Source organism: Priapulus caudatus, unplaced genomic scaffold (genome assembly GCF_000485595.1).
Source record: "Priapulus caudatus unplaced genomic scaffold, Priapulus_caudatus-5.0.1 Scaffold1558, whole genome shotgun sequence".
Taxonomy (NCBI): domain Eukaryota; kingdom Metazoa; phylum Priapulida; class Priapulimorpha; order Priapulimorphida; family Priapulidae; genus Priapulus; species Priapulus caudatus.
Genome location: NW_014578619.1, coordinates 1 through 17,896, shown reverse-complemented (window position 1 = coordinate 17,896; position 17,896 = coordinate 1). Strand labels below are relative to the sequence as shown.

The following is a 17,896-nucleotide window of genomic DNA, read 5'->3' as shown; positions in this document are numbered from 1 at the left end:
TTTACAAATACATATCATACATACTACATACCATAACATACATACATACATAAATAACATACATACCAACCTACATTACAGTACGTACATAGTACATTACATACCATACATACATCATACATACATACGTACATAATACATACATACATTACTTACTACTTACTTACTTACTTACTTCACTTTACTTACTTACTTACTTACTTACATTACATACATACATAATTTATCATACATAACATACATAACATACTACATTACATAACATACATACATACATACATACTACTACATAACATACATACATACATTACATACAATTTACATACATAATAACATACATACATAACAATACTATACATACATACATACATTACATACATACATACAACATACTACAACATACATACATACATACAATACATTTACATACATACATAATACATACTACATACATACATACTACATACATACATCATACATACCATACATACCATACATTACATATACATACATACATACATACATACTTACTTACTTACTTACTTACTTACATACCATAATTAACATACACATACATATACATACATACATACATTACATACATACATACATACAACATACATACATACATTATCATACATACATTACAACATACATACATACATACATACATACATACATCATACCATACCAGGATACATTACCCATCATACATACATACTACATACATACATACCATACATACATACATACATACATACATAACATTACTTACATACATACATAACATAACTATCATACATTACAATAATACATACAATACATACATCATACATATCATACATACATACAATACTACACTACATACATACTACATACATACATACATTACATACCATACATTACATACCTATACATGGCCATGCACAGCTACGCACGCACGCACACACACACACACACCTCATGCATTAATGAGAGTACATACATACATAAACACATCATACATAACAATGACCCACTAGATACATACATATCATACATACATACATACATCATACATACATACCATACAATACATACATACATAATACATACATACATACTACATACATAACAATACCATACATACATACATAACATACATACAATACATCATACATAACATACTACAATACAATACATACATACATACATACATACATACATACATTAACATATCATCATAACATCTACATTACATACATACTAACTACCATACATACACTACATAACCCATATACATACATACATACATTACATACATACATACATACATACATTACATACATACATAATTACATAATACATACATACATACATACAATACATAGCATACATACATATAAACATACATTACATACATACATACATACATACATACATACATACATACTCATACATACATACATACAACATACATAATACATACATACATACATACATACATACATACATACAATACATACATACATACATTACATACATCAACCATACATACATACATACATACATACATACATACCATACATAAATACATACATACAATACATACATACATAATCATATACATACATAACATACATACATACATACATACCATACATATCATACATACATACATACATACATACATACATACATACATACAACATACATACAAATAACATACATACATACATACATACATACATGACATACATACATACATACATACATACATACATACATACATATCATAACTACATAAACATACATACATATCAACATACATACATACATACATTACATACATACCCATTTTTTTTTTAAAAACATACATACATACAATACATACATACATACATACATACATACATACATACATACCATAAATACTTACATACATACATACATACATACATACATACATACATCATACATAACATAACATACATACATACATACAACATACATACATAGCATAATACAACATACAACATACATACCATACAACATTACATACATACATACATACATACATACATACAAATACATTACATTACATAATACATTACATACATACATACATACATACATACATACATAACATACATACATACATACATACATACTACATACATACACTACATACCATCATACATTACATACATACATACATAACATACATAATACATACATACTCATACATAATACAGTATCATACATACATACATACATACATACATACATACATACATACATACATTAAAAAACATTGCATAACAATACATACATACATACGTACATAAATACATAATACCTACGTACATAAATACATACATTACATACATACTTCTACTTTACTTACTTACTTACTTACTTACTTACTTACTTACATACATATACATACAACTACCATTACATACATACATACATACATTACATAACATTACATACATTACATAACCATACATAACATAGTCATACGTACATTACATACATAATACATACATTTACATACTTACGTTACTTACTTACTTACTTACATAATATTACATACAACATACATACAACATACATACATACATACATAACATACATACATACATACATACATACATTAATACATACTACATACCATACATTACATACATACATACATACATACATACTACATACATATACATAATAGCAATACATACATACATACATAATACCATAGCGATAAATACATACATACATACTACAAACTAAAACAGGACATTAACCAGCATAATAATACATACTACAATACATGACATACATACATACATAACATACATACATACATACATACACATACATATACATACATACATACCATACATACACATACATACATGCATGCATGCATGCATGCATGCATGCATGCACGGCCACGCACGCACGCACGCACGCACACACCACATTGTTAACGTTGCCAATGTAGATTCTCCTTCAAAACCTGAAAAATAAAAACGATGAGGGCAATTTAACAATGTGTGTGTGCGTGCGTGCGTTAGCGTGCGTGCGTGCATTGCATGCATGCATGCATGCATGCATGCATGTATGTATGTTAATTTTTTGGTATGTTGTATGTATGTATGTAATGTATGTATGCTATGTATTGTATGTATGTATGTATGTATGTATGGTATGTATGTATGTTGTATTGTTTGGTATGTATGTAATGTATGTATGTTGTATGCTATTTTTATGCTATGATGTATGTAGTATGTAATTATCTAGTGTATGTATGATGTATGTATGTAGTGTATGTATGTTATGTATGTGATGTATGTATGTATGTAATGTATGTAGTTGTATGTATGTGTACTGTATGTAGTATGTATTGTATGTATGTATGTATGTATGTATGTATGTATTGTATGTATGTATATTATATTAAGTAAGTAAGTACAGTAAGTAAGTATGTATGTATGTATGCTTATGTATGTATGGTATGTATGTATGTATGCTATGTATGATATGTAATGTATGTATGTATGTATGTTATGCTATGTATGTATGGTAATGTATGTATGTATGTATGCTAAGTAAGTAAGTAAGTAAGTAAGTAAGTAAGTAGTAGAGTAAGTACTGTAATGATATGTATGTATTTATGTACGTATGTTATGTTATGTATTTATGTACGTATGTATGTATGTATTGTTATGAATGTATGTATGTATGTATGTATGTATGTATGTAGTGTATGTATGTATGTAATGTACTGTATTATGTATCTATGTATGTATGTATGTATGATGTGAGAGAGAAGATATGTATTATGTATGTATGTATGTATGTATGTACTGTATGTATGTATTGTATGTATGTATGTATGTATGTACTGTATGTATGTATGTATGTATGTATGTATTGTATGTATGTATGTAGTGTATGTATGTACTGGTATGTATGTATGTATGTATGTATGTATGTACTGTGTATGTATGTACTGTATGTATGTATGATGTATTATGTATCGTATGTATGTATGTATGTAATGTATGTATGTAGTATGTATGTATGTATGCTTATATGTATGCTAGTATGTATGTATGTATGATGTATGTATGTATGTATGATTGTATGTATGTATGTATGCTATGTATGTATGGTATGTGATGATGTATGTAGTTATGTATGAATGTATGTATGTATGTATGTATGTATGTATTGTATTATGGGTATGTATGTACTGTATGTATGTATGTATGTATGTATGTATGATGTATGTATGATGTATGTATGTATTGTCATGTATATGTATGTATGTATTGTATGTATGTATGTATGTATGTATGATGTATGTATGTATGTATGATATGTATGTATGTATGTATGTAATGCTTTATGGTATGTATCTGTCATGTATGTATGTATGGTATGTATGTATGTATGTATGTATTGTATGTTATTGCATGTATGCTATGTATGTATGTATGTATGTATGTATTGTTATGTATGATGTATGTATGTATGTATGTATGTATGTATGTATGTATGTATGTATGTATGACTGTATGTATAGTTATGTATGTTATGTATGTAGCTATGTATGTATTGATGTATGTATGTATGTATTAATGTATGTATGTACTGTATGTATGTATGTATGTATGTATGTATGTATGTATGTATTCTTGTATGTTGTATGTATGCTATGTAGTTTATGTATTATGTATGTTGTATTGTATGTATGTATGTATGATTATGTATGTATGTATGTATGCTTATGTATGTATGTATGTATGTATGTATGTGATCGTATAGTATTGTATGTACTGTATGTATGTATGTATAGTATGTATTGTATGTACTGTAATGTTTATGTTAGTGCTATGTATGTATGTATGTATGACTACCATATATGTATGTATGCTTATAGATATGTATTGTATGTATGATATGTACTGTATGTATGTTGTATTGTTATGTCATGTATGTCGTATTGTACTACATTAATGCATGAGTTGTGTGTGGTGTGTTGTTGTGCTTGCGTGTCGTGCATGCATTGTATGTATGTATGCTATGTAAGTGTATGTAGTGTTATGTTATGTATGTATGTATGTATGTTATGTATAAGTATGTGATTGTACTGTAGTAATGTATGTATGTATTATGTATGTTATGTAATGTATGTTGATATATGTATGTATGTATGTATGTATGTAATGTTATGTATGTATGTATGCTATGTTGTATGTATGTATGTATGTATGTATGTATGTATGGTATGTTGTATGTATGTATCGTATGTATGTATTGTATGAATTGTATGTATGTATGTATGCTATGTATGTTATGTATGTATGTATGTATTGTTATGTATGTATGTATGTATGTATGTATGTTATGTATGTATGTTGTATGGTATGTATGCTATTGTAATCATAGTTGTGTGTGTGCTAAGTGAAGTCAATGCTTAAGCTGATATGCATGCATGCATGATGATGTATGTATTATGTATGTATGTATGTATGTATTGTATGTATGGGTTGTATGTATGATATGTATGTATGTATGATATGTATGTAGTTGTATGTATGTATGTAAGTAAGATTAGTAGTAATAAAGTAGTAGTAGGTAGTAGTTAGTATACGTATGATGTATGTAGTGTATTATGTACTGTAATGTATGTATTATGTATGTATGTATGTATGTATGTATCTGTAAGTATGTATTGTATGTATGTAGTGTATGTACTGTATGTATGTATGTATGTGGTATGTATGCTATGTATGTATGTGATGATATGTACTGTATGTATTGTATGTATTGTATTGTATGTATGCTATGTTATAAGTATGTAGTGTATGTATATAGTAGTGTAGTATGTACTGTATGTAATGTTATGTACGTTATGTATCGTATGTATGTATGTATGTATGTATGTAAGGGATGTATGTATACGTATGTTATGTATGTATGTATGTATGTATGTATGTATGTAGTATGTTTGTTATGTATGTATGTATGTATGTATGTATGGTATTGTATGTATGTATGTATGTATGCTACTGTATCGTATGTATGATTGTATGATATGTATGTTATGTTGTATGTATTGTATGTATGTATGTATGTATGTATGATGTATGTAATGTATGTATGTATGTTAGATGTATGTATGGTATGTATGTATGATGTATGCTATGGATGTATGTATGTAGGTATGTATGTATGTATGTATGTATGTATGTATGGTATGTATTGTATGTATGTATCGTATTATGTATGTAATGTTATGATATGTATTGTATATGTTGTATGTATGGATGTTATTGTATGTATGTATGTATGTATGTATGATGTATGATGATGTAATGTATTGTTTGTTAATGTACTGTCATGTATGTATGCTATGATATGTATGTATGATAATGATATGTATGTATAGTCGTATGTTTATGTATGTATGTATGTATGTATGTATGATAATGTATGTATGTATTGTATGTATGTATGTATGTATGTATGTATTATTGTATGTATGTATGTATGTATGTATGTATGTATGTATGTATGTATGTATGTTATGTATGGTATGTATGTATGTATGTATGTTGTATGATATGTAGATGGTATGTAGTGTATGTATGTATGTATGTATGTATGTATGTATGTGTGTGTGTGTTGTGTGTGTGTGTGTGTGTGTGTGTGTGGTGTGTGTTGGTGTGTGTGGTATGTATGTATGTATTATGTTATGTATGATATTGTTGTATGTAATGTATGTATGTATGTATTATGTATGTATGTTATGTATGTATGTATGTCTATGTATGTATGTATGTACTGTATGTATGTATGTATGTATGTATGTATTGGTATGATGTATGTACCATCTTATGTATGTAAGTCAAGTAAGTAAGTAAGTATTGTATGTATTTATGTATGTATGTATGTATGTATGACTGTATGTATGTATGTTATGTATGTATGTATGTTGTATCGTAATTGTATGGTATGTATGTAGTATGTATTCCATGTATGTATGCTAATATGCTATTATATGTATTGTATTTATGTATTATGTATGTATGTATGTATTGTATGTTATGTCATGTATGTATGTATTGGTAGTAATGTATGTATGTAATATATGTATCGTATGTAATGCTATGTGTGTATGTATGTATGTATGTATGTATGTATGTAGTATGTATGTGATGTATGTATGTTGTATGTATGTATGTATTGGTATGTATTGTATGTAGTATATATGTTATTGTATTGTATTATGTATGTATGTATGTATGTATGTTTATGTATGTATTATGTTATGTATGTATGTACTGTATGTATTAGATGGCAGAGCTTCTAAGATGCCTCTCACCTCTCTTTCGCACCCTGCAGGCTTGGCAGCGTACGGAGTTCCACTTCAGCTCCTGAATGCAACCTCGCGAGCAGACTGGCGACGGCATTCGCTCGCTTACAACATCTCCATTTCCGGCTCAATCGTCGTCAATTAGCACGTACGAGTGGGTTTAAGGTCGCCGGCAAGTACTACAACGGCTTGCTGACCCTCAACATGTCCGAGGTGCGTTCCGCGTCGCCGAGCCGGGCAAATTCCTCCTCTCCGCCTGGCAGCCCCCCGTGCGGAAGAGCCAGATAGAAGGACGTTCCAGATGGAGGCGACATTTCTGTGCTGGTACTGCGTCAACTGTCCCGAAACTATCAGATCCCGTCAACTCGGCAGCAGGGAGTGCTTCAGTGTCCGAACGGCTTTTCTTCCGAGCGAGCGATCGTCAAAACGCGTTGCATCGCGATTCCGGGAAAATTACTTGCACTACGACAGGTGTGGGCGATCAGCGTCATGTGCTTTCTCGCACGAATCGCATCGGCGTCAACCGCGCTTCGTATTCGCCGTCTTCGTCAAAGTACAGCAAACACTCCCGTCGTCAAAGGCGTCGGCCGCCAGAGACTCAGTTCGTGTCTGCTCGCTGGAATTCTGGCCTTGCTACGTCGCAGACGGTTCCTGTGCTTCAAGCCGACCGACGTCTTCTGCTACGGTCCGTCGAGTTCGGCGTTCGGGCTTCATCTTCTCCGTCTGCTAGCGCGCTTGCCACGATAGGCAAATCCGCATCGCGCGATCTTCAACAGCTGGCAAGCGGTCGGCGATAGCGGCCGAGCTTCACTCTCACCCAAATCGCACGCATTCTGCATCTGTGGATTCGGGCTCGTCAGCGTGCAGGTGCTCGCTTTCCGGCATTTCTGGATGTTCGTTGTTCGCCGTGCCGAGCGCCGAGCACTCTGTACCGCGGTACAAGGGAGAGCACAAACGAGCTTCGATCTGCTCGCGTCGAAGGATGCGACGTACTATGATCGTCTGCGCCTTTACCCGGTGTGTCTTGATGCGTCGTCTGCCACGGCTGTACGCATCGTGCTGACGCGCAAGATCCCCGAGGCGTTCAACGAGAGCAAGTTCATCGGCTTTCACGATGTACACGACGTGCATCCTCCTGGCTCGACTTCGTGCCCCATCTAATGCTGTGCGACGCAGGGCCAACCTGGACTGTGCGTATCATTCAGCGATGTGCGATCGTCGTCAGCCTCGCGGCACCGTGTCGCTTTAATCTGCCTCTTTCACGCCGAAGATGTATATAATAGTGATGCATCCGGACGCAACGTGCGCCGCTATGATGACTAAAGCCCGCCTCGCGGCGACATCTAGCTCACGAAGCGCCGTCGAACGTGCATCAAAACTGTCTCCTTATAGAGTTGACTGGGCACGCAGTCCGGACGTAAGCCGGTAGATAATATCGATGGCGGGGTGCTGCCTGTTGCGTGTGTTATAGGCATGTGTGTGTTTTGCTTAGAGCGATGCTTTAGATGGTACGCGCATGACTTATTTGTTTTTGCTATTACTCGTCACTTCTTGCTTCAATTCTTTATTACTCCTCGCTCTTCTCCTCTCCTTCTCTTATTATATCATAAATCTGATCATGTATGTGTAAGGTTCATCCATCCTCCATTCCTTCTCACATCCATCCTATCCAATCTATCCATCCATCCATTTAATTTATTTATCCATTCATCCATTCCATCCATCTAACCATCCATCCATCCAGCCATCCATCCATCCATCCATTCCATCCATCCATCCATCTAATCCATTCTCCATCCATTCATCCATTCCTCAATCCATTTCCATCCCACTCATCAATCCATCCATCCATTCATCCATCCATTCATCATCCATCCATCCATTTCCATCCATTCTATCCATCCATCCATCCATCCATTCCATCCATCCATCCATCCATCCATCCATCCATCCATCCATCCATCCATCCCATCCATCCATCCCATCCATCCATGCCAATCCATCCATCCATACCATCCATCCATCCATCCATCCCATCCATCCATCCATCCATCCATCCATCCTATATGTATATATATATATATATAAGGGGATGTGTGACATGTAAGGGCCCCTCCACATCCTCACCCTCCTCCTCCTTCTCCTCCTCCTTCTCCTCTTCCTTCTCTTCCAGTGTGTCGCTGTACGCGACGTGTAAGAGCCCCTCCTCCTCTAGCCTGGGCATCAGAGCCATGCAGTCGTCTGTCCCGCATAGTCACACGACTCTATGGCGCGAATGCTCCACATATCGTTATTATAAATCCACGATAAAAAAACACTAATTAAATTCACTTCTAAAATACTCACTCTATTAAATCGATGACTAATCAAACTAATCTAATTCATCCGGAACACCCGCCAGCTCATCACGCAGACGATAACTACGACGTCAGGCGAAAACGTGACTGACGAAATAGCTCCATGACAAATCGCATGGTTTTTAGTAGTTTACGTGGTCTTGCTGTTATCACTAGTAAGGATGTACTGGGAGGATCATTGCGGGTGCACGCAGAAAGTAGAAGAGCAGTGATATGCGAGACTCAGTATATTCCCGCTCACATATCTACCCGCTCATGTGATCGTTTAGAACTGTTCTTCTGTGAAAGTCGTTGTCATCGACGCGGCAACGTGAGGGAGTGGGAGTAGTAAAGTTTGGCTGGATTCCAGAGAATGTGCCGGCGCCGAAGCGATATAGCGGTCAAGATATTATCATAATACTGGTCTCACAACGTTTTACATCGCCATAATCATGATGAACGGATTGCAGATATAAAAATAAAAGGAAGCCTGTTAGAATCGGCCGTATGTATAGTAGAGTAGAGTATGGGGCGCGCCATGTACACATGGGTCGCATTGAAGGTTTCACTAAATCCGCTAACGCACTCGCTCGCAGATTCGATGATTTCCGCGAATCCTCGAACACAAATATTTGGCAGCGTTTGTATATACAGATTCGACAACTTTCGACGATATTGCTCGCAAATATTTGATTTTTTATTTGGGAAATCCTCGCAAATGGTCGAACGCGTTCGAGCTGACTCGAGAAAGATTCGAGAATTTTCAGTAATGCTCGTGAACAATTGCGGGGTAGGACGCGGAAATGTCTCTCACTGATCTCACATCGCTAACGCGTATGAAGCAAAGTATATTAGTCACCTACACATAACCTCATTTAGCTATATCGTTATATTGTTTTACAGTCACATATATACATCTTGGATGGATGGATGGTTAGATGGATGGATGGATGAATGGATAAATAAATAAATGGATGGATGGATAGATGGATGGATGGATGGGTGAATGGAGGAATGGAGGGATGGATGAACTTACACATACATGATCAGATTTATCGATATAATTAGAGAAGGAGAGGAGAGAGCGGAAAAGGGAGTAATAAAGACATTGAGCAAGAAGTGACAGAGTATAGCAAAAACAAATAAGCACATGCGCGTACATCTAAGCATCGCTCTACACACACATGCTATACCACAACGCAACAGGCAGCACGCCCGCCATCGATATATCTACCGGCTTACCGTCCGACTGCGTGCCCGAGTCAACTCTATAGGAAGAACTAGTTTGATGCACGTTCGACGGCTGCTTCGTGTAGCTAGATGTCGCCGCCGAGGCGGGCTTAGTCATCATAGACTGGCGCACGTTGCGTTCCGGATGCATCACTATTATATACATCTTCGGCGTGAAGAGGCAGATTAGCGACACGGTGCCGCTGAGGCTGACGACGATGCACATCGTGATGATACGCACAGTCAGGTTGCCCTGCGTCGACAGATAGATGGGCACGAAGGCGAGCCAGAGGATGCACGTCGTGTACATCGTGAAGCCGATGAACTTGCTCTCGTTGAACGCCTCGGGGATCTTGCGCGTCAGCACGGCGTACAGCGTGCAGACGACCATCAGACACACCGGGTAGGCGCAGACGATCATGTACGTCGCATCCTTCGACGCCGAGCAGATCAGCTCGTTGCTCTCCTCCGTCGGGTACAGGTGCTCGGCGCTCGGCGGCGACACGAACATCCAGATGCCGGAAACGAGCACCTGCACGCTGACGAGCCCGAAGCAGATGAGAATCTGCGATTTGGGTGAGATGAAGCTCGGCCGCTTCGCCGACCGCTTGCCGCTGTTGAAGATGCGCGCGATGCGGTTTGTCTTCGTGAGCAGCGCCGCGTAGCAGACGGAGAACGAGAAGCCGACGCCGAACATCGACGCCGTACAGAAGACGTCGGTCGGCTTGAAGACGAGCAGGAACGTCTGCGCGTAGCAGAGCAGAATTCCAGCGAGCAGCACGAAGCTGAGCTCGCGGCCCGACGCCTTGACGACGGGAGTGTTGCTGTACTTGACGAAGACGGCGAATACGAAGCCGGTGACGCCGATGCCGATCGTCGAGAAGCACATGACGCTGATCGCCCACACGCTGTCGTAGTGCAAGTAGTTTTCCGGAATCGCGATGCACGCGTTGCGATCCTCGCTCGGAAGAAAGCCGTTCGGACACTGGAAGCACTCCTGCTGCGAGTTGATCGGGATCTGATACTGGGAGCAGTTGACGCAGTACCAGCAGCAGATGTCGCCCTCCATCTGGAACGTCTTCTTCTGGCTCTTCCCGCACGGGGGGCTGCAGGCGGAGAGAGGAATTGCCGGCTCGGCGACGCGGAAGCGCACCTCGGACATGTTGAGGGTCAGCAAGCCGTTGTAGTACTTGCCGACCTTAACCCACTCGTACGTGCTATTGACGACGTTGCGCCGGAAATGGATGATGTTGTAGCGAGCGATGCCGTCGCCAGTCTGCTCGCCGAGTGCATTCAGGGCGAAGTGGAACTCCGTACCTGCCAAGCCTGCGGGTGCGAAAGAGAGTGAGAGGAGCATTAGAAGCTGCTGCCATCTAATACATACATACATACATACATACATACATACATACATACATACATACATACATACATACATACATACATACATACTATACATACATGACATTATCATACACAATACCTCACATACATACATATATTACATACATACATTACCGTACATACAGTGAAGCCTACATAACATGAGGCATACATACATACTATACATACATACCTACATAAATACATACATTACATACTACGGTACATACATCACATAACTACATACATACTACAAGCATACACTACATACATACATACATACATAGCGAGGTACATACATACATACATAAGCATAGCATACATACATACATCACATACATTACAGTACATACTTACTATACTTACTTACTTAATACATACAGTACATACATACATCATAGCTACATACATACAGTACACTTAGCATACATACATACATATACAACTTACATCACATACGAAGTACCATACATAACCATACATACCTACTACATACATGCATAGCAGTACATACATACAACATACATACATACATATATACATACATACAGCACACACCCACACACACACACACACCTCGCGGACACAGCCACCACACGACCCAGCACACAGCCCACACACACATACATACATAGCGATACATACATACACATACATAGCATGACATACATTACATACATACAATAACATACTACATAATACATACATAGCATACATACATACATTAAATACATACATACATACATACTACATACATACATAACATACATACATACATACACATACATACATACATAACATACATACATACATCCATACATACATACATAACATACATACATACATACATACATACATACATACATACATACATAGCATACATACATACATACATACATAGCATACATACATACATACATACTCACATACATACCATACATACATACATACATAGCATACTAACCGATACATACATACATCTACATACATACATACATACATACATACATACTAACATACATCATACATAGCATACAACATACATACATACATACAGGTGACCATACATAGCATACATAGCTACATACATTACTACATACATACATACAGCATACCTTACATACTATAGCATAGCCAAATACATACGAGTACATACATACATAGGCATACGATACTACATACAAGCAGTACTAGCAGAGCATAGCATACATACATACATTACTACAGTACATACATACATACGATACCATACATACATACAGTTACATACATACACTAGGACGTCAAGTACATACGATACATACATACATACAATAGCAGATTATACATAGCATACATACATACATACGTACATAGTTACATAACATCCATACATACATACATACATACATACGTGACATAAATACACTACATACATACTTACTCTACTTAAGCTTACTCTACTTACATTACTGTACTTTACTTACTTACCTTACTTACATACATACATCACATACATACATACATACATACATACATACATGACATATCATACATACATACAGTAGCATACATACCATCCACTACATATCATAGCATACATACATAGAGCATACAATACATACCATACATACATCACATCCATACATACGATTACATACATACATACATAGAACATACATACATACAGTGACATACATAGCATCCATACAAGCATAATACATACATACATACATACACTACATACATACATACATACAATAATACTACCTACAATACATACAGTACCTACATCGACATAATGACATACATGACGCATACATACATACATACTTACTCTCAGCTTACTTACTTATGTACCATATATACATACATACTAATACATAATACATACATACGATACATAGCATACATACATACCATTAACATACATACATACATACATAGCATACATACATACATACATGACATACATACATTACATACATACATACACTACATACAGTACATTACAATACAGGTACAAGCGTGAGAGTGAAGGTACATACATACATAGCATACATACATACATACATACATACCATTAACATACATACACTTACATACATACGCATACATAGCATACATACATACATACATACATACATACATACATACCATACACTAAGCATCACATACATTACATACATACGATACATACATACATACATACATACATACATAGCATACATACATACAGTACATGCATGGCACGCCAGCGCACGCAAGCGCACACGACACACACCACATCATGCATTAATGGGTGAGTACATACGATATCATAGCATACATACATACCATACATACATACATAACTACATACATACCCATCCCAATATCATACATACACTAGCATTACCATCACATACATAATACACTACATCACATAGCATACATACATACATAACATACACTTACCATACAGTACATACCATCCATACATACATACTACATACATACGTGACATAACATACACTACATACTACATACATACACTACATACATTGAGATACATACATATCATACGATACATACATACATCCATAATACATACATCTACCATACATACATACATCATACATACATACATACCATAGCTACAGCTAATACATACATACATAATACATACTAACATACATACCATACATACATATCATACATAACATACAAGGAGCAGTACATACATACATACCACTACATACATACATACATACATAGCGATCACAATCACATACATCAGCATACATCACATTACATACATACATGTGACATACATACATAGCATACAGCTACATACGATACATACATGATGCATAGCATACATACATACATACATACATACATACCATACATACCTACATACATACATACCAGTCCATAGCATATCATACATACATACATACATAACATACATACATACATACATACATAACATAATACATAACATACATAATACATACATACATACATACATACATACAGACATACATACAGTGTACATACATACATACCATACATACATACATACATAACATACATACATAATACCATACATACAGTACATACATACATACATCAGCATACATACGCCGTAAGCATACATACAGTACAACATACATACGATACATACATACATACATATCATACATAGGCACTACAGTACATACATAACAATGACATCATACATACATACATACATACATACATACATACACTACATACTACATACATACATACATACATACATACATACAATACCATACATACATACTACATCCATTACCTGACATACAGTACATACATACATACATACATACATACAGTACATACATACATAACAATAACATACATACATACATACATACAAATACAAGTACATACATACATACATACCATACATCCATACATAGCATACATAAATACATAGCATACGTAGCATACGATACATACCTACAAGTACATACATACCATCATACTACATACATATCATACTAGCAACATCAATACATACATAGACATACATATCATACCATACAGTACATACATTCATCATCACACGTACACTAATCGTGACATACCAATAGTGCATACATAGGCTCACATACGCGCACCGGTACATCTACATTACATCTAACATACAATAGCAATTCTACATACATACCTTACATACGTAACATACAATACATACATCACCATACGTACATAAATACATACATATCATACATACTTACTTACTTACTTACTTAGTCTTACTTAACTTAGCTTACTTACATACGATACAGTCATACATAGCTATACATACAGGTACATACTAGTACATACATACATACATTACACTACATACAGTACATCATAACATAGCAACTACATACCTGCATACATACATACGATACATACTTACTTACTTACTTACTTACTTACATGATGATGACATACATACATACATACAGATAACTACATACATACACTAGCATACAAGTACATTACATACATACATCCATTACAGTTACATACAAACCATACATAGCATACATACATACATACATAATCGCATAACATACATACATCATAGCATACATACGTACATCATGACAGGTACATACATATCCTACGAGTACATAAATGACTCATACATAGCATACATACAGCTACCATACATACATACATACATACATACAGTACATACATACATACATAACGTAGCATACATACATACATACATAGCACTACATACATAGCATACAATACATACCTACATACATACATACATGCCATGGCATGCATGGCTGCATGCCATGGGCATGCGACGCGACGCACGCGAGCAGGCACGGCCACGCAGCCCACACAACATCGCACACAAGCACCAGCACCATCAGTACGGCATTAATGTAGTACAACATACATACATACATACGATACATACATACATACATACACTACATACCTACATTACAGTAATAATACATTTACATACATACATACATACATACTACATACATAAATACATACATACATACATCCATCACATACATATCATACCATACATACATACATACATACATACATACAGTACATACATAATACATACAGTTACATACAACATACATACAATACATACATTACATACATACATACATACATAGATACATACCATACCTCACACTACATCATACATACAGGCTACATCAGCATAGCATGACAGCTAGCGATACATACGTAAGCATAGCATACATACAATACAATACATACATTACATAGCATACATACATACAATAATACAGTACATACATTAACATACATCACATACATACGACTACCATACATACATACATTACATCCATACATACATACATTACACTACAGTACATACAGTACATACATACATACAGTAGCATACATACCATACATAAACATAGCATATCATACCATACATACATACATGAAGCATACATACATACATACATGATCATACAGTACATACGATACACTGACATACATACATTACATAGCATACATACATACATACATCCATACATACATACATACAATACATACATACATGACGATACATTACATACGATACATACATACATACATACATACATACATACATACATACATACATAACAGTACGATACATAGCCATACATACATACATACATACATAGCGTACAGTTACATGAGCGGAGGGTACTAGCATCATCGGGGGAAGATATGACATAGCCATACATACATCAGGGCTTAGCATACGATATCATACATACAATACATACATACATACATACGTACATACATACATCATACATACATAGCATACATCATACCTACATACAACATACATACATACTACTACATAGATACAGTACATTACATACAGTACATACAGTAACATACTGTACTTTACTGTACTTACTTAGCTTACGAATATATACATACATACATACATACCATACAGTGACATACTACAGTACAGTACATACATTACAAGCATCCATACCTACATTAGCATACCATAACATACATACAGTACATACATACATACATACATACATACATACAG

General features: G+C 35.6%; 1 protein-coding gene across 1 annotated transcript in view; it reads right to left on the bottom strand.

The window, feature by feature from the left end:
• LOC106817003 (metabotropic glutamate receptor-like) overlaps window positions 1–12,261 on the bottom strand; it is a gene marked incomplete at its 5' end in the record, with an annotated part of 34,000 nt that extends 21,739 nt beyond the window's left edge. The window contains one exon of the mRNA XM_014821649.1: window positions 10,948–12,261. Within this exon, the coding sequence (XP_014677135.1) occupies window positions 10,948–12,261 (1,314 nt within the window). The remainder of the gene's footprint in view (window positions 1–10,947) is intronic.
• Between the last annotated feature and the right edge of the window lie 5,635 nt (window positions 12,262–17,896).